The sequence below is a fragment of the Betta splendens genome, chromosome 9 (assembly GCF_900634795.4).
Source record: "Betta splendens chromosome 9, fBetSpl5.4, whole genome shotgun sequence".
In the NCBI taxonomy this organism is placed as follows: Eukaryota; Metazoa; Chordata; class Actinopteri; order Anabantiformes; family Osphronemidae; genus Betta; species Betta splendens.
Window position 1 is genome coordinate 15,822,287 of NC_040889.2, and position 24,413 is coordinate 15,846,699.

The 24,413-nt window shown below is 44.0% G+C and overlaps 3 protein-coding genes and 1 long non-coding RNA gene across 6 annotated transcripts; 2 read left to right on the top strand and 2 right to left on the bottom strand.

Annotated features, from left to right (window-relative positions):
- The first annotated feature begins 1,127 nt into the window (after positions 1-1,127).
- LOC114861784 (poly [ADP-ribose] polymerase tankyrase-1) lies at positions 1,128-12,409 on the top strand. 2 transcript variants are annotated; one of them, XM_029161376.2, is made up of 28 exons: positions 1,128-1,641; positions 2,203-2,427; positions 2,525-2,620; positions 2,850-2,886; positions 3,169-3,244; positions 4,412-4,432; positions 6,059-6,153; positions 6,237-6,303; positions 6,442-6,628; positions 6,716-6,837; positions 6,980-7,071; positions 7,193-7,271; positions 7,396-7,567; positions 7,703-7,782; positions 7,892-8,037; positions 8,201-8,366; positions 8,457-8,676; positions 8,806-8,915; positions 9,045-9,233; positions 9,367-9,607; positions 9,714-9,796; positions 9,932-10,052; positions 10,136-10,233; positions 10,331-10,405; positions 10,516-10,621; positions 10,720-10,906; positions 11,019-11,175; positions 11,262-12,409. In XM_029161376.2, exons 1-28 carry the CDS (start codon positions 1,185-1,187, stop codon positions 11,346-11,348), a joined length of 3,792 nt encoding a protein of 1,263 aa, XP_029017209.1. In that variant the 5' UTR covers positions 1,128-1,184; the 3' UTR covers positions 11,349-12,409. The 2 variants fall into 2 exon arrangements, with proteins under 2 accessions (XP_029017209.1, XP_029017210.1); XM_029161377.2 differs by lacking the exon at positions 4,412-4,432.
- Positions 12,410-12,546: 137 nt separating this feature from the next.
- On the top strand, positions 12,547-16,157 carry idua (alpha-L-iduronidase). 2 transcript variants are annotated; one of them, XM_029161380.3, is made up of 14 exons: positions 12,547-12,817; positions 12,992-13,132; positions 13,249-13,331; positions 13,409-13,516; positions 13,749-13,844; positions 13,960-14,162; positions 14,270-14,449; positions 14,580-14,796; positions 14,889-15,098; positions 15,205-15,326; positions 15,398-15,523; positions 15,701-15,777; positions 15,859-15,959; positions 16,043-16,157. In XM_029161380.3, exons 1-14 carry the CDS (start codon positions 12,681-12,683, stop codon positions 16,141-16,143), a joined length of 1,902 nt encoding a protein of 633 aa, XP_029017213.1. In that variant the 5' UTR covers positions 12,547-12,680; the 3' UTR covers positions 16,144-16,157. The 2 variants fall into 2 exon arrangements, with proteins under 2 accessions (XP_029017213.1, XP_029017214.1); XM_029161381.2 differs by lacking the exon at positions 12,547-12,817 and having other exon boundaries at positions 12,986-13,121.
- A 1,671-nt stretch (positions 16,158-17,828) lies between these two features.
- Positions 17,829-20,164, bottom strand: LOC114861802 (uncharacterized). Its single transcript, XR_003786865.2, has 4 exons — positions 20,008-20,164; positions 19,284-19,338; positions 18,358-18,456; positions 17,829-18,155 (listed from the first exon to the last, which is right to left on the bottom strand). It is a non-coding gene; the product is annotated as an uncharacterized LOC114861802 (long non-coding RNA).
- An 804-nt stretch (positions 20,165-20,968) lies between these two features.
- On the bottom strand, positions 20,969-23,706 carry LOC114861789 (potassium voltage-gated channel subfamily V member 2-like). Its single transcript, XM_029161382.3, has 2 exons — positions 22,036-23,706; positions 20,969-21,785 (listed from the first exon to the last, which is right to left on the bottom strand). The coding sequence occupies exons 1-2, from the start codon at positions 23,365-23,367 to the stop codon at positions 21,519-21,521; spliced, it is 1,599 nt and encodes a 532-aa protein (XP_029017215.1). The 5' UTR covers positions 23,368-23,706; the 3' UTR covers positions 20,969-21,518.
- Positions 23,707-24,413: the final 707 nt, after the last annotated feature.

Genomic DNA, 24,413 nt, shown 5'->3' on the forward strand with positions numbered 1-24,413 from the left:
GGCACAGTTTAAGTACCAATCGCCTTCATGCAGTGAGCATGGTACAGTAATGTTCTGACTCAACAGAACCACATTGAGTATATTTGGCATTGGAAACATGCAATCATTTTGAAAAGTCACTAAAATAATTATGTACAATAATGGCAATTATAAAAACCCATTACCTTGTTAGTTTCAATAACTAGACTGGATATTACATCACATTATTAATGGTAGCTTTGCCAAATAAAATCATTGACATAACTACATTCATCACTGTAGAAGGGAGATGTAAGCATCTTCCATTAGATTATTACAGGGAGACTGCTGGTCTGTTTCAGAAGCGAAAAAAACGCCACAGTCTGCCCCCCTCCATTACTACCAACTGCTGATTACTTGAATCAGATGTGTTTAATCAAGCAGTAGCTGTAATTGCAAAGATGGGGATAAGGAACCAGAGCTGTGGCTATTCAGGGTCAGAGCCATTCCAGAACTAGATATACTTAGTCAAACCACAAAATGAGCTCAAAAAAACAACCATACATTTTCAGGGACTGATGGTTGCTGTCATCCAACCTCATCTCCTGCATCCCTCAAAAACACGTGTACATGCACACAGTGTACACAAAGCACGAATAAAATTTTAAATACAAATTATTTTTTAAATCCATATTCCAGACACTGATTTGCATTGAATGACATCTGTTTTGTGTCATTAGTTCCAGGAGCTGGTCATTGTCTGGAGGATTGTAATGATTCTGCCACATTGACTCCTGATAAATTTGGCCTCAGGTGCCCGCTTCCTGTGCGGAGCTATTTTTTGCAATGTAAACAAGGAAATGATTTCTTGGTGATGTTTTTTTTCTTTTGAGGAAGACGTACACTGGATTTGTGTAAACCTTTCATTGTTTTAGGGGTTATGTTAAATTCTACTGCCACTATCTGGCTGATCGGCGCTAGTTCTGATGCAGTTATTAGTCTTACACTATTTAGCTGTTTTATATTTGCTATAAAAGTAGATGAACTGCAGTCAGGAAAAAAAACTGTCAGAAAATGACAAACCGTAGCTCATAAATTAGACAACGTCTCGGCAGATTAAACTAGAAGCTCTGCAGCTTCTGCTGAAAATAAACAGCTGACAGGAAGCGCGAGCACTTTCACCGGAAAGGAGGACCCGCTTTTATTGTTGCCTGAGAGCTGCTGTAATGGCGGTGTCTCGTCGCTCGTCGCAGCAGCAACAACAGCAAACCAGCTTACAGTCGCCGCCACGAAACGGCTCCATTTCGGGCGCGCCTCCGGCCTCACCGCCGATGGCGCTGCTGACCTCGGCCGCCGGGCCGCCGGAGGGGGACAGGGAATGCAGCGGCGGCGTCGACACGGCCCTGGCCTCCCCGGACCCGCCAGCCCCGGTGTTGGCGAGCAGCGCGAGCTCCACCACGACAACCTCCGGCGGCGGCGGCAACAGCAGCGGCGTCTCGAGCCCCGGCTCCGCGGCCAGCAGTCCCACCGACGGCAGCAGCGGCATCGGCGGGGCGTTCAGGGAGCTGTTCGAGGCCTGTCGCAACGGGGACGTCTCCAGAGTCAAGCGACTTGTCGACTCGGTGAACGTGAACGCGAAGGACATGGCCGGTCGCAAATCGACCCCCCTGCACTTCGCTGCGGGTAACGACGAGCTCAGCCCTTGATGTAGCGTCATGTTTTGAGCCGTCAGCCGAGTTAGCGTCCGCCGCTAGCTAGCCGTGCTTCTGCGCCGTGGTGGACGTGTTTACGGGCCGCCGGACTTTCGGCCAGTGGTCTCTTTTGATGAAAATGAAGTTATTGCGTCTAATAGCAAACCAGACATAACGAGCTAACGTGACGCGCTGCGGTTTTGCCAGAAATGCAAATCTCGAGCTTAACCTCTGCATAATATCACGGTTCGCGCAAACGACGATTAATTTAGCTTTGGTATAGTGTTACCAAGCGGTTTAGCGCTTATATTTAGCTAGCGTTAGCTAAAAAATCCCCAGAGCCTCAAATACACTGCGCTGTTACGGCTGCCTTGTAAATCAGAGCGTTACCGATGCTGCAGTAAGTGTTTTATCATAACGTACGGAAAGACCCAGGGTTTTACATGCATTTCTCCATTAAGCAGTATCGGATAGTAATACTTGCGCAGTCCATCGCAGACTCGTATCCTATAAGTAAAAGCGATAATGAAGAGTACTTTCAACGCTGTCTCAGGTTTTGGCAGGAAAGATGTGGTGGAGCACCTCTTGCAGACGGGAGCCAACGTTCACGCCCGGGACGACGGGGGACTCATCCCGCTGCACAACGCCTGCTCCTTCGGTCATGCTGAGGTCGTGAGCCTCCTGCTGTGCCAGGGCGCGGACCCCAACGCCAGAGATAACTGGAACTACACTCCGCTGCACGAGGCAGCCATCAAGGGCAAGATCGACGTGTGCATCGGTGGGGGTCCCTGGCCGCTACGCTCGAGCACAGTGCAGTTGACGCGTCTGTGTCGGATTCTAAAAGTGCTTTCTCCTCTTCACCTCCTGTCACCCAGTGTTGCTGCAACACGGAGCTGATCCAAACATCCGCAACACTGACGGCAAATCTGCCCTGGACCTGGCTGACCCTTCAGCCAAGGCTGTTCTAACTGGTCAGTCCCTCTTTTTGGCTCATCTTTGTCATTTGCAGCATAGACATTTAACAAGTCTATGTAAGCGATATCTGAACATAAGTTTGAGGCCTGAACTAAAGTGTATAGTGCATCCATTTACTAAATATTGATGGGTACAAATAGGTGATGTATTAAGTTACGTCACATGTTATCATCTATGCAAAGTATTTAACATGTCTAGTTCTTATTTGAATTTATTTTCACCCAGGTGAATACAAGAAGGACGAATTACTGGAAGCAGCAAGGTGAGTGTCTGTATGACTTGCTAATACTCAGACTTTCTGTGGGCTTTTTGTTTACTGCTCATCGGGTCTAAAGATGCCTTAACTGTAAGAAATCGCACTCTTAACCGCGTCTGTGGCTGTGACAGGTTTCTAAGTGTTTGTTTTTTAATTATACTGATGACTATGCTTTCTAACAGATATGATCAGTAACTGTAAAAAGCCCGTAGAACAGCATATGGATTGTGGTGCACAGTGTTTGGTGGATGGTTGATGACATCAGTTTTCTCAACCCTGTAATTACAGGAGTGGAAATGAAGAAAAGCTCATGGCGCTTCTGACTCCATTAAATGTCAATTGCCACGCCAGCGATGGACGCAAGGTAAATGTGCCACTGGTACCACAATATGTCACACCAGAGGGATATCTGTGAATGGTTTTGATAGAAATGTTATTTTGGGGGATCCCAAGAGTGTGTGAGCAAAGGCAAAAACCCCACAGCCTCATTAGGGGTCAGTGTGTTCATGGGATGGTGTCACTGTTACAGGTTTTCATCTAGGTGAACTCTCATCACACTAAAAAAAAAAGATCTATTCTATCAAAACGTCTCATCTTTAGGAAATGTTAAGGTGTGTGTGTGTGTGTGTGTGTGTGTGTGTGTGTGTGTGTGTGTGTGTGTGTGTGTGTGTGTGTGTGTGTGTGTGTGTGTGTGTGTGTGTGTGTGTGTGTGTGTGTGTGTGTGGTCAGTTTTTTTTACATTTATTTTTTTGTAGTTACAGTTAGTTTAGCTAATTATTCCCAATCCCTGCTGTTCTGGTGCTAAGTAAACTGACTATGTCTTTACTTTTAGAGCCATGTTTTTATTAATCATACTAAACATCTTTGAGATTGGTTCCCTTTTGGATTCATTGTTTCTTCCTCCCTATAATATCTGTTTCTTGCCAGATGCTGCAGTGAGGCTATTTATAATCCCAATCTATTTGCATATACAAGCTTTCACTCAGTTCAGAAGTTATGACAGCCTATCTTTTATTCTGCAGTTGTTTTTGTAGTGTCTCCTCCGAACTTAGACCATGTTATTGGAACATCTCTTGTTACGGGCAACTAGTCTGGATGGATTATCTACTTTTTTTCCATTTTCACATTCAAAAAGTAAAAACTAACAAAAAAACCCATCATCAGTATTACCAACCAACTGTTTGGGTATGCGTGCATTTCTTTCACATTAATCTCATTTTCCTCAGCAGCAGTTAAGGTGTACGGTACTCCGCTCTATGTTTAAATTTTACCTCATATAAACTGGTGTTCTTACCTTTTGACAAAGCTGCAGCAAAACTGAGGAGGACAAGTCACACTTACCCCTCAGCTCTTTACCCTCTTTGGCCAACCATACCAAACCGTGTTCTACTGCTCACACAGTAATTATATTATTAGCTTTTGTGTTTAAATAAAAAGGGACAAACAAATTGCTGTGAAAAAAAATACTGTCATTATGTAATTTTTGTTTTATTTTGTTTTCTGTGTGACTCTGGCAACATTTGTCGATCAGTCAACATCCCAGAAAATGCTGGTAAGTTGACCTTGATAACGGCCACTTGATTGATGCACTGTTGTGATCTTTTTTATTTGTTTGTTTTTTTATTCCTTTTTAATCCATCGTTTTTATTTGACCAATACGCTGGCTGTCACTTGTTAATTGCACATCATGGACCTAGGTGTACGGGTCACTTATGTATCCTACCCTTATGCTCCTCTGTGCGTGTGTTTGTGCGTACACGATTCATGTGACTGAGTGCGTGCGTTGGGTTGGTGTCATGGTGCGACTCATCTCTTTGGATTTGGAAAAGGAGCTCAAATGTCCACTGCCTGCTTTCTTCAACATCTCTCCTCTCTGCACTCACCCACACACCTCCGACCTCTAATCACCTGCTCTTCAGTCGGTATCTGATTTGGCTTTAATTTATTCATCACTTAATTTCTTTTTTCAATGATGACCACTCATGCATGCCTGAAGGCCTGTCTCTCAGCATTGTGTCAAGCTGAAGCCTGAATACATGTTTGTGAAGTTTGTGTCTACTTCCTATTCTTTGTTGGATCTGTTGGTTTGCTGTAATGAATGGACTTTTAATTCTAGTGCCATGCCACCCTCCACGGTAATGACTTTTGATTGCTTGTGTCTCCCCACACGGAATGATGACTTCATGACTTGACTATTTAGTCCATATGATTGTTTCACTGTGGCTTGAGGTCTAACAGTTGGCTGCCAGAGCAAGAGCATTTACCGTGAAATAAGCACTGTTGCTTCTGTTTTCTGTAAGCTTCACTTCAACTCGACTTTTAATAGACAACCAACATTAGATTAGCAGCTTTGCTTAGATCAGGGGAGGGTGATCCTGGTCCCAGAGGCCCACTGCTGCTGGTTTCCTGGATTGTGTTGAGTGGATCAGAAGCTGTAAGATACTTCTCAATTACCTTCTACCACTCCCACACCCTATTGAGATGAGGTTTTCCAGCGTATGATTCACCAGGGATACCTGATCCAGTTAATCAGCAGTGGATTGGGTAAAGGAACCTGGAAAACGGCTGAGGACCAGGTTTGCCCATCTTCTGGTTTAGACAGTTTTGTTTTCGGCTGAATCAAAGCGAGTTGATTCGATCTTCTAATGGCTTGCAGACATGCTTTCTCAAACACCCAGCCTGATCTCTTTTTTGCATCCCATTACAGTTGGGTTTGATCAAACACTTGAGATTTGCATGATTAATGTCTTTCTTACTTTGCTGAAACACCAGTTACTTAAATGAAGCATGTTTATTTTATCTCAACAGTATTCACTACACATTCATTTACTCTAACTCAAAATCTTGCAAGTCTTGAATGCTTAAGAATACTTTATTTGCAATCCTGTCGTTTTGGAAGTTGTAGGTAGATGAGTATTGAGTTTGAAGGTGTTTGAAGACACTTACTTAGGGCAAACGTAAAAAATCAACAACCACTGACTGCCTGGGTTTGTCCACAACCTTTACTGACCTGGCATCATCACATCCACCACTCATCTGCATCTCACCAAGCCTAGCCTGCCGTAGCACCTTTCTTGCAGCCCTAATCAGCCGCTTGCTCCTGTGGCCATCGAAGACAGCACACAGTAAACCCCCTTGTGATCTACTTGCCTTCTGACTGAGCTGTTGTCTCTTACAGTCCACCCCCCTCCACCTGGCAGCAGGTTACAACCGCGTCCGTATTGTTCAGCTGCTTCTCCAGCACGGTGCTGATGTTCACGCTAAAGACAAAGGGTGAGACATCCTTGACATTTGTAGAGCTAAATATGTAAATATGCTATTTTTCTTTTAATAACCTGTGTGTTTCATCACCTCAGTGGTCTGGTTCCTCTTCACAATGCCTGCTCCTATGGTCACTTTGAGGTCACTGAGCTTCTGCTTAAAGTAAGCCCTGCAAAAAGGTTCCATTCTCAATCTGGGTTGAGTACTTTAATTGTAAAGTAGCTCTTCACTGGGTTGTAATGTAATGAGTTGTAACCCACCTTGTTTGACACGAGACATCACGGTTCGTTCTCTTTGCAGCATGGCGCCTGTGTCAACGCCATGGACCTGTGGCAATTCACTCCTCTCCATGAGGCGGCGTCGAAAAACAGGGTGGAGGTTTGTTCCCTGCTGCTGAGTCACGGTGCCGACCCAACTTTGCTGAACTGTCACAGCAAGAGTGCTGTGGACATGGCCCCCACCCCAGAGCTTAAAGAACGACTCACCTGTAAGTTCTCAGTGGAGGCCAACAAAATAAATCCACACAGTGATCACACGCATCACTTTGCATTTCTTTTCTGTATCTTTCATATAGATGAGTTCAAAGGCCACTCGCTACTGCAGGCAGCTCGTGAGGCGGACATGGCCAAAGTGAAGAAGACACTGGCCCTTGAGATCATCAGCTTCAAACATCCTCAGACCAATGAGACAGCTCTGGTCAGAACTAAGTCTCGACTAGAATAGTAGTTGCAGTTGTTTTTGTGAATAATGATGATAACATAACCATTTCATTTTCAATCATTTCTTCAAGTCATTTATCACTACAAGTGTCTTATGCAAACCCCCATGTCTGTTTCAGCACTGTGCTGTTGCTTCCCCTCACCCCAAGAGGAAACAGGTGACTGAGCTGTTGCTGCGTAAAGGAGCCAACATCAATGACAAGAACAAAGAGTAAGTCCCAAGATTAACAAATGAAGTAAGCTGTATGTTTAACCACATGATCGGCTTGGACAAAAATCTTTGTGTGGCACGCTAAGCAGTAATAACTCCCTGTTTATATTCTGTTTTCTAGCTTTATGACCCCATTGCATGTTGCAGCCGAGAGAGCTCACAATGATGTCCTTGAGGTGCTGCAGAAGCATGGAGCAAAGGTTTGTTGTTTATTATGTGTTTTGTTGGCTTTTGCTTGTTGTTGGCTGGGTGGTTTAACTAGAAAACATAATATGGCAGCGGTTCAAGCTTGTGTTGCTAAATCCTGACCACCTCTGACTGCAGGTAAATGCTGCAGACACACTAGGTCAGACAGCTCTCCACAGGGCTGCACTGGCCGGTCATATCCAGACCTGCAAGCTGCTGCTGAGCTTTGGTGCCGACCCCTCCATCGTGTCTCTACAAGGTTTCACTGCTGCTCAGATGGGCAACGAAGCTGTACAACAGATTCTCAACGGTAATGATGCTGCCTGTGCTGCTGTTTTTCTGGTTCAATGAAAAGGTTTCATAATTTGACATATGACTGCTTTTTATATTGTCTGTCTGTACATCACCTTAACACAAACTGTTCTTTTTATTATATATTTTCCAGAAAATATTCCCACACGTAATTCTGATGTGGACTACAGATTTCTGGAAGCAGCCAAGGCGGGCGATCTGGACACTGTGCAAGTAAGTTTTTTGTTTTGTTTTATTCAATTTTATTTTATTATTACTACATTTTTGTGGTGTTTGATCTTTTGAACATTTGAGTTGACGGTCATTATATCTCCCATGGCAGCAACTCTGCACCCCCCAGAATGTAAACTGCCGGGACTTGGAGGGCCGCCACTCCACTCCGCTCCACTTTGCAGCAGGTTACAACAGAGTGGCTGTTGTCGAATACCTGCTACATCATGGAGCTGATGTCCATGCCAAAGACAAAGGGTGAGTGTTTTTTTTAATGCTTCAAATAATGTCTTTGTCAATTTAATTTTATATGCATTGTTTAATTTTCTTTATATGTTTGCATGAATACAATGTTGTAAGTGGTTGCAAATCAACTCGTCTATGGTGTGATGAGTCTTCCCTCTGGTTCTACCTCCTCCAGTGGTCTGGTTCCCCTCCACAATGCATGCTCCTATGGTCATTATGAAGTGGCTGAGCTGCTGGTTAGACACGGCGCTTCGGTCAATGTGGCCGACCTGTGGAAGTTCACCCCACTTCATGAGGCTGCGGCCAAGGGCAAATATGAAATTTGCAAGCTGCTACTCAAAGTAAGAACAGGATATTTTGTTCTGTCCTAAGCACAAACTTGCATTAGTTTGTGCCATGAGAAACTTATTCATTGTCCCCCCCACCCCCAGCATGGAGCTGACCCATCCAAGAAGAACCGTGACGGCAACATGCCGCTGGATATGGTAAAGGATGGAGACACTGACATCCAGGACTTGCTGAGGGGTGATGCTGCTCTCTTGGATGCTGCCAAGAAGGGCTGCCTGGCGCGAGTCCAGAAACTCTGCTCCCCAGAAAACATCAACTGCAGAGACACACAGGGACGCAACTCAACACCACTCCACCTCGCAGGTAATCAACTGGTTTGACAGATTTGTGCGTTTTTTGTTTTTTTTTTATTTACAAAATTTAAAAAGGTTTTTCATATTCTCATGGCATTTGATGAAGCATCACATTTTTATGCTTCCTGTTTCTTCACAGCTGGTTACAACAACCTTGAGGTAGCGGAGTATTTGCTGGAGCATGGTGCTGATGTCAATGCCCAGGACAAAGGAGGCCTTATCCCTCTTCATAATGCTGCTTCTTATGGGGTCAGTCTCCTCAACATAACAAACACATCAGTGCTTACATATGAATCAATATGAAATTCAGCTGAGGAATTCAGCATTCTTATTTACCAAGTGCATTCTTACACATGCTCATGCCTCTCTTCCTCGCAGCATGTGGACATTGCCGCCCTGCTGATCAAGTACAATACCTGTGTGAATGCCACAGATAAGTGGGCTTTCACACCGCTCCATGAGGCGGCTCAGAAGGGCCGTACTCAGCTCTGCGCACTGCTGCTGGCTCACGGTGCTGATCCCACCATGAAGAACCAAGAAGGGCAGACTGCTTTAGACTTAGCCACGGTAACAGCTTATGACAAACTCAAATGAGCATTTAACTCTTGTTTAATGATGGCCCAGAATTGAATAGAGGACATATCAAGGAAACTAATGTAACATGCTGCCTTCAACTAGTATTTCTTTGCCGTCCATGCAGGCTGACGATATCAGAGCCCTGCTAATGGACGCCATGCCACCAGATGCACTGCCCAGCTGCTTCAAACCCCAGGCCACAGTTGTCAGCGCCTCAGTCATTTCCCCTGCCTCTACACCATCATGTCTCTCGGCTGCCAGCAGCATAGACAATCTGGCCGGGCCGCTCACTGAGCTGGCTGCGGCTGCCGGAGCCTCTGGAGTTGCAGATGGAGCCACAGGCTCCGAGCGGAAGGAAGGAGAAAGTAAGTTTGTTTGTTGTGTCATGTTGAATGCCAGTTATATACTTAATGACGAGGGGAGAAATAAAAACCAAAATGTGATTGATGTTTGTTCCTATTTCTTTTAAAGTGGCAATGTTGGACATGAACATAAGCCAGTTCCTCAAGAGCCTGGGCCTTGAGCACCTAAGGGAAATATTTGAGAGGGAACAGGTCAGCAACCTCAAATATTTCATGGTTGTCATTCTCTCTGGATGTTTTTTTTTTCTCAATGCAGTTTTTAGTTGCAAACAGAATAGTTGTACTAGTTGGTGTAAACTAAACCTGATGCCGCTTCATATTTTCCAGATTACCCTGGACGTGCTAGCTGATATGGGGCACGAGGAGCTGAAGGAAATTGGCATTAACGCATATGGCCACAGACATAAGCTTATCAAAGGTGTTGAGAGACTGCTGGGGGGGCAGCAAGGTGAGGAGGCTTCCTGCAAATTTATTGAACTGCCAATGGGGAAATAAATTTTAAACTGGGTTTCTAACTTTTATTTTTTTCAGGTGCCAACCCTTACCTGACATTCCACTGTGCAAACCAGGGCACCATCTTGATAGATCTTGCACCAGATGACAAAGAGTACCAGTCTGTGGAAGAGGAGGTGAGAGGATGTCTATGAACATGTTATCCTTATACAAACTATTCCACAAGAAATAGGAATAAATAACATTTTTAAAACTCTCTTCTGTGTTCTTCAGATGCAGAGCACCATCAGAGAACACAGAGATGGGGGCAATGCTGGTGGAGTGTTCAGCAGATACAACATAATCAAGGTTTGCACTAGGAGTCTGTCTGTACTGGTTCTTCATTTGAGTTAAAGCTTAACTCTTGGCCCAATTTAAACACGGCACCCAAAATCTTGTCATGTCATATTTTTCTTCAGATTCAGAAAGTAGTAAACAAGAAGCTGAGGGAACGTTACACCCATCGACAGAAGGAGATCGCAGATGAGAACCACAACCATCACAACGAGCGGATGTTGTTTCACGGTAGCCACACCCACTGTCAGACCAGCTGTTTGTGTCTTTGTGTACTGCCATCATGTTTTCGTGAAACATATACTATGTCATTTTTTTTTCTTCCACAGGTTCTCCTTTCATCAACGCCATCATCCACAAAGGGTTTGATGAGCGGCATGCTTACATAGGTGGGATGTTTGGAGCAGGAATCTACTTTGCAGAGAACTCTTCAAAGAGCAATCAGTACGTCTACGGCATCGGTGGAGGCACAGGCTGCCCGACGCACAAAGATCGATCCTGTTACTTGTGCCACAGGTAACTGTACTTTTTAAACTGTTTTATTGAAAACGTGTGTGTGCGTGCGTGCGCGCTGAGGATTTATTGGTACTTGTTCTAATGCAATATTGTGCTTGGCATTTCATTTCAGGTCAATGCTGTTCTGCCGAGTGACACTCGGTAAGTCCTTCCTTCAGTTCAGTGCCATGAAGATGGCCCACGCCCCACCAGGACACCATTCTGTGATTGGACGGCCCAGTGTTAACGGGCTGGCCTACGCCGAGTATGTCATCTACAGAGGAGAGCAGGTACACAGAGGCACCCAGGCAACTCCCTTCAAACCTCTGGTGCGTAATGTTGGTTAACTTGGTGTTGTGTTTTTGTTTTCTTTCAGGCCTACCCAGAGTACCTCATTACCTACCAGATCCTTAAACCGGAGAGTGCAGCGCAGTCTGCTGCAGGAGCAGAGCAGAAGTCGTAGTTACATGTTACACAGAAACACAAGGACTCTATGCTAGTTTTCTTTCGTCCTTTGTATTGCAAATGCCTGAAAATGTTTTATTTACAAAACACATTTCCCGTCTCCTGTCCAGTAGAACCCATGGTGACCTGTGCTTCATGAGCAAGTATGCTGTATAATACTCTCGTACACGTTGTGAATACACTTTTTGTTTCTTGCATCGGCTGCATGTTAATGAAGCATGTAACGCCCAGTAGTGTGCGTGGGTTAGTTATTTCTCGCCCTCCTCACCAATCAGGGGGATGCTTGTAGAGATTTGAAGTATCAGCATTAACAGTTTTGCCACTCTTTGTTGACTTATGCCTTGTAACAGTGGAGTATCGCTGACCCCTCAGCTCTACACATAATTACACACGAACACAGCCTTGCTGTCAAAGCCTGAAATCTGTGGACTACTACTGCCCTACTGTATTTGGACTCATCCTGTACAGACTAGCCTCTGGTAACTGTGATTTTAATAGTAACCTAAAACGCTACCAAACAGGTGACAATGTATTTTTTGCTGTGTTGCATTTCTGGGATTGTGAACCATAACCCACAAAACACTACAACCCCTGAACTTGAATGGTTGTAATGACGCTGAGCTGTATGTGAGAGTATGAGCTCAGTAGACAAAATGCAGTTTAAGGCATCATAATTACTGGAGTTGTTGATGCTATATATTAAAAGCATTAATTATGACTGTGCTTCAAACAGTAAAGCTGGGTGGTCTGAAAATGTGCTAGTGATGCCATACAAGTTGACGCCCAGCGGCCAGTGAACTCAAAGCACCGTTACTGTCACCATGGACTTACACAGACATCTTGCGCAAAAGGATTTGCACTTTTACATAGAAAGCTATTTAAGTTATTTTGAATTTTAAATGCATATTTGCAGCAGACGATATTTGTACAGGTTGTGTAAATGGTTGTGAATAACTGTTGCTGTTTAACATTGTTTGACGTCAAATGTAAATGACTTCTGAATTTGTTTTGTGCCCTCTTTATTCCCCTTCTTTTTAAATAAATGTCCTGTTAACAGCTTCTTGGTGTCAAGTGTTATGTCGTATATGTCATTGCTTCACTGTACTTTTATCACATGCTTTTTTCGAATTGTTGGAAATTGTTCTCTGGCTATAAAAACGAGGAACTACAAAGTGTCGCGTGTAAAAGACGTCACAATCAGCTGACTGCGACTGCAGACTCTCGTATTTGTTTCCCGTGCGCTAGTTTCGTTACAGTGAAACTTTGATCACGATGTTTTAATTATAACCTGAGCCTTGGTTTCTAGTCCCACGTGGTACATCTTGCAGAGATGCTCTGGCAAACATGCACTGTCTTCACGCTTCTCCTTCACATTTGCAAAACTTCAAGCTCTGCGTACACGATCACGGTTGACGTGGGGAGACGTCGCGGAGCTTTGAGGCACTTCTGGAGAAGCACGGGTTTCTGGTAGGTTAAACGTACTGTAAAGTGACTGCACTGTATTGACGTGGTTATATTTGCGTCTTCCAGAAAACCCAACGTTTTCACAATTTCGTTACTTTTTGTGGCACTGCATGAACTGGTGAACAAACCGCGGTAGCCGAACATACAGTAAATGTGTAAATGTGCGCTCGTGTCCAGTCCCCCTCTGCCCCACACACAGGCCCACGAGTTTGACCTGAGCCTCGACCAGCAGCTGAACCTGGCCCTCGTGGGCTCGGTCCCTCATGGAGGGATCCAGCAGGTCAGGATCCACTGGATGCTGGAGCTGGTCAGTGCACAGTGAGTGATGTGCAGTAGCGGGTGCCGCTCTCCCCATTGAGTGGAGAATTATGCCATGTGACAGATATTGAATATGTCCAGTAGCTGGTTTTGATGAGCGCTTCTTAACGTTGTAGAGACGTTGGGGGGCGTCCTCAGTACAACTTCACTAAGCTAGACCAGCTGATAGAACTCCTGCACAGTAACGGACTCCAACCAGGTACTAACTGAATTGAATTAAAAAAAGCATCATGTTTGTGTAATTGTCTGATTTAATTTGTGACCTCTGGTTTTCAGGTTTTGAACTCATGGGCAGCGTGTCCAACTACTTCACTGACTTTGAGGACAAATCCCAAGTGATCGAGTGGAGAAACCTAGTTTATCTTACAGCCGTGAGGTATATTGGTGAGTCAGGGTCCAGAGAAGCTGCTGTTAAGTGTTCCATATATTTAAACTGTGCAGCGTGTAATAAAGGTAATTCCTCAATCTGAAGAAATATGTGACTTGTTGGCCTATAAAAAAAATATCTATATCTATATCTATCTATATATATCTATCTATATATATATATATATATATATATATATATATATATATATATATATATATGAACCCTAACTGAATCTGTTCATCACAGAGAAATACGGTCTGGGAAGTGTTTCTCAGTGGAACTTTGAGACATGGAACGAGCCAAACAACCATGACTTTGATAATGTGACCATGTCAATTCAAGGTAAACCCATAATGAATCCTTGATGAAACGTCCCTGTGGTTTCAGTGCTTTTCCAGTCAAAGCTGTTGCCAGGCCAGAGGCTTTGCATCAGCATGTCGGTATGTTGTTTCTTTAGGCTTCCTGAACTACTATGATGCCTGTTCAGAGGGTCTACGTGCTGCCAGCAGTCTCCTCAGGTTTGGGGGTCCGGGAGACTCGTGCCACTCCCCCCCACACTCCCCGTACTGCTGGGCCATGCTGCAGCACTGCTACAACGGCACCAACTTCTTCACCGGAGAGACTGGCGTTCGGCTCGACTACATCGCCCTGCACAAGAAGGTCGCTTCGTACGGACTCTAGCTAGATGTACAGCATTATTCTCAAAAAATTGGGAAATTCAGAATTGTGTATTTGATTGCAGATACTTGTCCCTTGCCTCGTTTCAGGGAGGCGGATCCTCTTTGCCCATTCTGCAGCAAGAGATCCAGACCGTCCGGGAGATCCAGGAGCGCTTCCCTGAGTTCAGCCGCCTGCCGGTTTACAATGACGAGGCCGATCCTCTGGTGGGCTGGTCCAAGCCGCAGGGGTGGAGGGCAGATGTCACCTACGCTGCCATGGTGGCAAAGGTGAGGTGACTGAAAGCAGCGCAGGTAGCTGAGCAACACAATAGGCAAGGCACCGCTGTACATCGTTTAACAGTTCACCTGATTCCTAATCGGAGCAGCAATGTTAAGGCGTCGATCGGTCCTCCATCAGGTGATAGGCCAGCACCAGAATCTACTGCTGACGGACCCGAACAGCACCATCAACTACTCCCTGCTGAGCAACGACAACGCCTTCCTCAGCTACCACCCGCACCCCTTCACTCAGCGCACACTGACCGCGCGCTTCCAGATCAACAATACCCGCCCACCTCATGTCCAGCTGATCCGGAAGCCCGTCCTCACCATCATGGGCCTGCTGGCTTTGTTAGGTCGCTCTTCACTCTAAAGTGCCCCTCGAGCACGGCCCGCGGATGTTGAGCTGAATCCTCCTCCATCTTTTTCGAACCCTTGGCTTGTTTAGGAGAGGAGCAGGTCCCGGCGGAGGTTTTGAAGTCAGCGGGACCCAACGGCAGCACGGTGGGAGTTCTCGCCAGCAGCCGCCGACCTGAAATACCGGGCAGCTCAGACAGCTGGCAGGCAGCGGTGCTGCTCTATAACAGTGACGACAACAGAACCTCCAGCCTCACCGATGATGTCACCGTGGCTCTGAAGGGACTGCCTGCTTTAGGGGGTGGGCTCAACAGCTCAACTCATGTTTCACGTCTAATCAGAATCATCCAGGCTTTTACGTGTGTTTCACTTCAGCCATGACTGCTTGCTTTGTTTTCTGCATCCAGGTCTTGTGTATGTCACATATTACATGGACAACAATGTGAGCAGCGCTTTCCAGCTGTGGCAGAGCATGGGCAGCCCTGACTACCCCACAGCAGACCAGTTCAGACAGCTGAGGAGGGCTGAGGTTAACACGCTGTGATGAGTATACGTTCCTGTAAAGGGCTTTGCACCACTCATGATGTGTTGTTGTGTCAGGACCCTCGCGTTGATGGACCCTGGGAGGTTCCTGCAGGCGACACGCTGACTCTAAAGGCCAAACTGCCCGTACCCTCTGTCCTGCTCATCCACGTCTGTGCTCAACCCAAAGCCGTGCCAGACCAGGTGTGCGCCACCACACAGCTGATGGTTTTAGTGCAAGTGTGCATGTGTGTCCATGTGTGATTTAAGGTACAGAGCTGTAGGTTCCAAGAGGATGTTGACTGTGTGTTAACAAAGCAAAATAAGAAATAAAAGTTTCCTTATTAACGTAGTATGTATTTTGTAATGACCCTTTGTCAGGTCAGTGGGGTGCACTTTATTGGAATCACCAGAGGCCAGGTCCTGATTGTCTGGTCTGATCACTGTGTTGACTCCAGGTACGGTCACGCATGCTTAATGTCCAGGACCGTTTGTATGATGATTGTGCATGGTGTTAATCAAACATTTTGTATTTACAGATGCATCAAAACATTTAAAGTGGAATTCTCTACGAATGGCAAAACATTCACCAGGATTAATACACAGACAAGCATTTTTACGTCACATGTCTACTCACCTGGTAAGAATCCCCTGTGAATGAATTTATGAACTGATCACAGTGAATGACCGATCACTGACTGTGATTCTATTGTGTTTGTGTAGTGGACCAGAGAGTTAGTGGTCTCTACAGAGTTCAAGCTGTGGACTACTGGGGACGAACTGGGCCGTACTCACTGCCAGAGAGGTATTCAGAAGAAGTCTGACAGCAACAATTGAAGTCCATTCTAAGCAAAAACCACAGAGGATCCACCGGTGAGTGTGAAGCAGCGCTTTGCCTGACGTGGAGGCTCAATGTGCAGGAAGTGCTGCTGCTGTGTCTGAGGTGTGGTGAAAGGATGGAGCGTCAGCCTTTTATACCCGAAGCACAGACAGCTCACTGATTATTCTAACTTCTTGAACCTAAATGCAGAGTTTAAATCTACCACTAATCCATTTATGAAAATCCCCTTCCGTAAGCTGATGAAACCTTGCATCCAGCAGCGTGTGGGGTTTTATGTAATTGTTTGTGGGGCTACATAATGGGAGACGCGCTGGGAGGTGGCCTTTAGTCAAACCTTCACAGCTAATGTGTTTACAGCAAACACGTCACCCTGGTGTGACCTTAGTGCCCAGCGTGTATTTTAGGAACCGTAGTCACACAAAAGATTATAATTAGACCCACAGTATGTAGGAATAGCACAGATCTGTTGAGTCACAACTCTGAGAAACTGTTACAGCATGAGTGTGGGTTTATAAAATGATGGTTTTGTTACGATCCTGGCCTTTGATTTAAATATACAGAAGCCGCCCACAGCATCTGTTTGCTGTGCATCCTTCTTGTGTAAGTGTATGCGTGTTCACGCAGGGTTTAGTAACTTTTCACATTCTTGAATGACCAGGTGTCTTGTGTGTAGTTTGCATCTTCCCCTCCATGTTCTCATGGGTTCTCTCTAGGTTCTCCAAAGACACGCTGTGTGTGGTGTTCTGTGTGCATGTGTTTTGGATTGGAGACCTGTACAGGGTGTACCCTGCCTCTCAACCACTGACAGCTCATATGAGGACAGTTATGGATGGATAGAAGATAGTACAAGTCGGTACAATACCGTTATGTCAGCAGCGCCTCAGACGTCCCCGGCTGTGGTCACTTGGTTAAGTAACCTAGTGTGTTTCCAAAGTGTCAGCCTGTAATCCAGGTCATAACATGTCATGTGGGAAACGGCTGTTGTGAGTTGTTTACACCAATAATGAAAAATCTAACAGCATAGGAAGTTTATTTAACACGCACACACATCTTATATCACCTTTAGAAAGCTAATACACTGTGAGGTGTTTTTGGTACCATTGTATTTGTATGGAATGTAAATTGCTGAATAAGCTTTTCCTTATTTTTTTGCATTCCTCTTACCAAAGCTCACCTGTCCTTCACTAATATAGTTGCTGAAAACGAGCACCATGCCTATACAAGGGTCTTTACTTTTGTTCAGCCCTGGCATTGTTGCTGTTGTTCTAATAATATCTCACGTGGAGGAGTTTAAGGTCCAAGCTGTGACACCCTGTTATTTTAGTACTGTCACAGCTGACGTGAACAGAATTAGAGAGGTTAACACTATGTACTCAGGAGTGGAAATCGCTCATAATCCCACTTTTAATATAAATATTTGTTCTGTGAATTGGCCTACTGACAAATATAAAGGCTCACGAAGTTAAAAGAAATCAATCAATCCATAAAATTTACATATTTTATCTTGGTGTGAAACCTATGCATCAGCATTTTAAATTAAGTTAGTACAAGTAATGTGATCTGTCCTAATAAATCATAATTTAGCCAACAAAATGAATTAAATCACAATAGTTTTACTTTAGAATGAATGAAAAACATCAGCATTTTTAATGAAAAGCAATGGAAACATTTTTATTATCCAGAACAATTTATTGTGGCAATATTACAGCTGTTCTTTCATTGTTCCTTTACGAACATGTACTTAATCACTTACAATGCTTGAACCTAACATCCTATAATGCCACAGACATTTAAATCATTGTATCCGATGGTCCATAAAGTTGTTGCATTACTAAAGGTGAACAGTAATCCCATCCACAACATGGGAGGGTTTGAGTGTGACCAACTTTGTCGTCATTACTCCAGAAAAAGGAGGGAGAGGGTTGGAAAGTGCACATGGACGTAGTCATCCTCAAAGAGCGAAGCAGGTTTACTTTAGAATGGTGTCTTCATTTGCTGTAAGGAAAAAGTTCATCATTGAAATTAGTACAGTTGTGATTTTATCATTTAAACATGATTCATAATTGTTAAGCAACTAACACTTTGGTGTGCTGTTCAAATGGCGACATGGACACTGCACTCTACACTGAGATATACGTGGGCCATATGCATGTTTGTCCATGTGCAGCAGATGTGAGAATGAACATGATGAGGCTACCTTCTGCTAGCTGCTTGGCAATCCGCTCCTGTTCCTCACGGACCTTTTTCTCCTCCTCCTCAATCCTCCTCTCCTCAGCAGCAATAGGCTTCAGGTAATCTGGGTAAATGAAGAGGTTTAAAAATACAACAAATGTTAGAAAACCTAACTCATTAATAACTGCCTGCACTGCATCTAATGACTTCTGGCTACATTGCCTGTCATCTCATTGATCTGCACCAAACATACTTATGTGTGTACATGTGCATGAATGATTAACTTAATTTTTTTGTCACGTGCAGTGCAAATTACTTTTAAACTTTACTGAAGAACTTTGACAAGCGATCCTGCATAGAATTCATTCATCCTCAGTTATTTTAAAAGTGTTTATTGTGTTAATTGGTCTAAGGCAAGCGTGTCATGCGACCGTTGCAAACAAGGAGTGACCTTGAATGGCTCACAGGCCAACACGATTGCCTTTTGTTTCCTCCTTGCTAGGAGGATGATTTTATTTAAAATGGAAGGAGTCATAACCACTGGATTAAAGAAGTCATGTATCACATCAGAGACACAGATCAAATACAGTGTAAAGGGATCTACTGAAAAATTCTTACCAATCTGGCAACCATTCATAACTTACTTTCAAAATATGGAAGCAAACGCAGTTGTTCCATAACTTATTCTTTTTTTTAAATAAATAATAATTCCCTCATCCTTTTTGTCCTTTGTTTTGTTTATGATTGTGGTTGTTATGTTACATACTCTGGCATACGTATTCTTGACAGAGTGAGGGTGGAAAGGTGATTGGGGGGTAGGATTCAAAAAGGAAAAAAAAGATGTTGTATACATGTGTATTTGTATTGCTTTTATCCTTTACCCCAATAAAAATACCTTGATCAAAAAAACTTAGGGGATTAAGGGATCAAAGACATAGCAGAAGAACTCACCATATCTCTTTTTGCCATAGATGATGCCAGCGATCAAGGCTGAATACCTGGCTGTCTGTAATGAGAAAAATATACATATATATTAATGGAAGTCCAAAATATGGAGCCTAGATAAATGTAATTCAATCCAGTCCATGCATCTGTGGAGTATTCACAGGTATTAAAATATTATTCAGCATTACTTTTGCTAGACCTATTTACTTCTATATACAACTGTATGAATTCCATGCCATCCAACCAAACGCACCTGTTGTATTAAAATATATACTCAGTCGCTAAATAGGCGAACAGCAGTGGGCGACAACGAGGAGGATATGTCACAACCTTGACCATTTACATGGTAAATATAGACGTGTCTTTAAACCGATGCATTGACTCATTTCAGAAATGACACAACGTACCAATGTAACATGTCAAACTAAAACCATAATAAGTAGGAGACAGTTACTAAATGCAAACTGAAACACAAAGTCAACGCTATATAGAAACAACCAGCATGTGCATTATTAACACCTGATGCAGTGCAAACCTAACTACTCGCTTATTATTCACTTACTCTTTCTTTACCTGCATGCTTTAGTGTGCCTGACTTAGCTACGAGCTAGCAGGATTAGCTAATGAGTAGCGGGTGAATCGCGCACCGTACAGTTATCAAACAGAAATAGAACTACCAAGTTTAGAAAACTGACTAAAGCCAGTTCACGGCACACTGGGAAACACGCACCTTAATTAAAGGCGATACTGCGACTGGAGGAGCCATTGTTTTGAAGGATGCTAACCGCTAACAGCTAGCAGCAGAGGTCACTTTACTACCGCAGAGAACTGTGGGAGAAAAATACGTCTTCTTCTACGAGCTTTTTGCTGCAGCTCATATTGTCATCGTTGAACTGCTGGACTGCCAACTAGCGGTGTGCTCCATGCAGAGAATTATGTAATTCAAAAATGATAATAATGACTATAAAACATTTAACGTGGTTACATATATATAGGGATATTAAGTTTGAATAATTAATAATCTACTTATGTGTTTCTATCTTCGCTATATTGATGCACTAAATAATAATAATCCATCCATCCATCCATTTTCTTAACCGCTTACTCCCTAGTGCGGGGTCACGGGGTGCTGGAGCCTATCCCAGCTGGCTACGGGCGAGAGGCAGGGTACACCCTGGACAGGTCGCCAGTCCATCGCAGGGCAACACATAGACAGACAAGCATTCACTCACACCTACGGGCAATGGAGAGAGGCCAATCAACCTAATGCACGTCTTTGGACTGTGGGAGGAAGCCGGAGAACCCGGGGAGAACGTGCAAACTCCACACAGAAAGGCGCCAGGGTCGCCTCCGGGAATCGAACCCAGAACCTTCTTGCTGTGAGGCGACAGTGCTACCCACCGCACCACCGTGCCGCCCATAATAATAATTTGAACTTTAATAATCCCATATTGGGGACATTATTCTCTGTATTTTTACTTTGAACCTTCAGCCCCACAAGCCAACGCTCTACCAACTGAGCCACCAAGCCACCTGAAACACTAAAATATAGTAGCTTAGGACCTTGTTTAAGCTTCCATTGTCTCCCTTTAAACTGCACACTTAACATTCTGATTATGTTTGACATTTTACAAATACAAATCCTATCGCACAAAACAAATTAAATAATAATAATTAAATCAATAAATAAATGTTTATTTTTGTGATAGCCAAATTAATCCAGAGATGATGTGTGGAGCTACAGTTCCCAATGAGATTCATGAGCAGGTTCATAAGAACCACAGTGTTTATTGAGAGTAGAGATTCTAAATGTATTGTGTAATACACGCATTTCACTGATAATAGCAGAAAATGTTTTTGTGTATGTATGTATGTATGTATGTATGTGTATGCATAATTAATTTTATGCTTCTAAGTCTTTAATAACAAAAATATAAATTTATGCATTAAAACTATAAAAGAATTAGACAGACATACTGCTTTGGCTTATCTGACTTTATGTAATAAATGTTAGTGTTTAAAGTAGTAACTTTCACAATCATTAACTGTGGGTGTTTTTCTTTCCATTAATATCTTAACACATGTAATTTCTTCCCACTTGCAAAAGCTGCCAATATACACAAATGTGTCTCCTGATCTGCCAGTAATAACTAGAGCATCGGCCTTTCAAAGTCTTTCTTACACAATTTTCTCATAGTTTTACATTCATACTTTTTTTTATTATAAGAAGCAAATATTAATTCATTGTTCCTCACAATTGTGCATTCCAAACAACTGGTTGAGCTTTGTCACTGTCCTCTTGGAAAATCTCACTTTCCCTCGTTTCTTCATGGAGGCTGTGTACTGATTGGACTTGAGTTTGGAGTAATAGTCAGAAAACTTGTTGAAGAGGATGGATATGGGGAGGCCGTTGAGGATGATTCCGAAAGCGATGCAGATGAAAGTGAATAGGCGCCCTAGTATGGTCTCTGGGTAGACATCCCCATAGCCAACAGTGGAGATACTGACCTGTCGGGAAAAAGGAGAGCAGTCAATGCCGACAATGGTGGCAAAGCCAAGCAGTAGTCAGGTTCAGTCTAACAAAAAAATACCACACCTCATTTTTATTAAGCTGAAGCTGTTATAACCTTAATAAACACATGTAGAACTCAGATTATATTCATCACCTGGAATCGAAGTAAGATTCTATCTACAAATTGGTTTGTATTAAATAAAGCCTTTAACCTAAATACGGTTTAAACATGCAGCTTGTACTCACAGCTGCCCACCACCACGCGTGAGGAATGCTGGTGAAGTTTGTGCGCGGCATATCGTGCTCCACAGTGTAAACCATGGCTGAGAAGGTGAAGATGCCCATGGCGATGAAAAGGAAGAGGCAGCCCACTTGCTGGTAGCACTGGCGCAGAGTGAAGCCGAAGGCCCTCAGGCCCGTGGAGTGTCGCGCCAGCTTCAGGATACGGAAGATTCGCATCAGTCTCATGATTCTCAGCACTTGGCCCAGCTTTCCCACCTGCCCCACCGCCTGCATGTCGGCCTCGTGCTTCATGTAGTCTTCCTCGCTGTCAAAGAACTCGATGACGGCCTGCAGGAACTGGGGCAGGATGGCGATCAGGTCCACTGTGTTGAGGACGCTTCTGCTGAAGGCTCTGAGGTCAGGGGTGGACACCAGCCGGAGCAGGTACTCCATGGTGAAGAAGGCGATGCACATGGACTCCACGTACTCCCAGTACGTCTTGCCACTGAGGTGACCTGTGTGAGTCCTGTACTGCATCTCTACAACTGTGTTAAGAGTCATGGCCACCAGGGAGATAAGAACGAATAGGCTGGAGGTCACAGCCATCACCTTGGCTTTGACAGACGAAAAGGGTTTCTCCATCAGGTTCCAGATAGCCCTGCGCTTCTGCCCCAAGACCATGTCATGAAAGAGCTCCTCGTTTTCCTCGATCTCCACCTCTGCTTCCAGCTCGCGCTGGATCTTCAGCTGCTCATTGAGCTCATCCTGTCTCTCTTCGAAGGAGATGCGGCAGCAGCGGTGTGTGTTCTTGATCCTCACTCCCCAGTAGTTGATCTCCTCCAGGAAGTTGCGGGGACACAGCTCATCTTTGATCCACAGCACGCCAGTCCTGTAGAAATTGAAGATGCTGTGGAAGATGTCTGGGTCCCTGTCAAAGAAGTATTCGTTATTGGTCACAATGTAGTCGTCACACAGGTCCAGCTTCATTGTTGTGGTGTAGGTGGCCAGTCGCCCTATTCTTGTCTTGGGATACTTGGCAGCCATCTTGTAGGCTATGTGGTAGGGTTTGCCCCCTACATTGATGTTGATCATGAAGTTCTTCTTGGAGGGTGTGATGGGCTTGGAGAAGCAGCATGGGGAACAGTCATCATCTTCATCCTCGTACTCGGCGTAAATGTCATAGATGTCTCTGCTCAGCTCCTGCATAGAGTTCCATGTCTTCACACAGCTTTCTTTAGCGAGCGGATACACGACCTCAGAGGGTCTTCGATCGATGCCTGAATCTGTGATTTTGTAGTTGGGGAAGAGACTCTGTCTCCTGTTCCACGGGTTACCCACCTTGCTGGTGCTCCCCATGCTTATCCCACCCCCTCACGCTACACGACAGAGAGCCTTCTGACCAGCCAGTATTGCTGCTGTATAATACCCCTTCTCCCTAATCACATAGCAGGATGCCTCATGGCCCCATTAATGTTGCTGACTGATAGGATCCGTGTGCTTACAGGACATCTAAATACCATTATCCCCTGCTGCGTTGCCTGGCTGACATGACGTTGGCTGAGGGGCATGCTGTAACACCTTTTCATAATAAATTCACATGCTTCTACTTAAAAAATATTTTATGACTTATATAAACATTTCCTACATCTTATTTGAGTGATTCCTATTTATATAATATAAAATGAAATTGTGAAAACAATCTTATTTCTACAATATTTATCTATTTCTTCTGCAAGTATACCTAAAGAATCTTCTTATACCTCTAGATTATTTATTAGGAGACAGATTAGTAGATGAAAGATTGAATTGCAGGTCCATGTTTTGTTAATCACCACTCATTCATTCTCACTTCTTTTTTTGGAAATTACAGGCAATAATACGGATACAGGAAAAGGTGATTTAGTTTTTAAAATTCATATGTATTTGTTGTTTTTGGTAAAGGACCTAATGCCTAATCTTAAATATAAGTAATTATTTTTGCAATGATCGAAGATAGGGAACATTTAAGGCTGGTGAATATATAAGAGAGGATAAAAGCGCTAAGCCTTAGCCTATTTCCCACTTAGGGGTGGGGGTGTGTGTGTGTGTGTGTGTGTGTGGGGGGGGTGCAGACATAGAGTGAGTTATGGTCACACATTCTAGTAAATAATATTCAGACTTATAGAGAATCTTACTTACTGATCCAGTCTACAGCTGTGGCAGTCTACATCAGGATATCATTTGGAATTTTTGGCATTTTTACATTCAGACAGTCTGGGGTGTGCCGCTTTGGTTGGATTGAATCCTCTTATTAGATGTCAGATTATTGTCCTGCTGATCTGAGGTGCTGGTTGACCACAGACGGGTGTCAAGTGTTCTGTCTAGTGTATAGATTAACCTATTATCTGTCCTCAAAGTGGCAG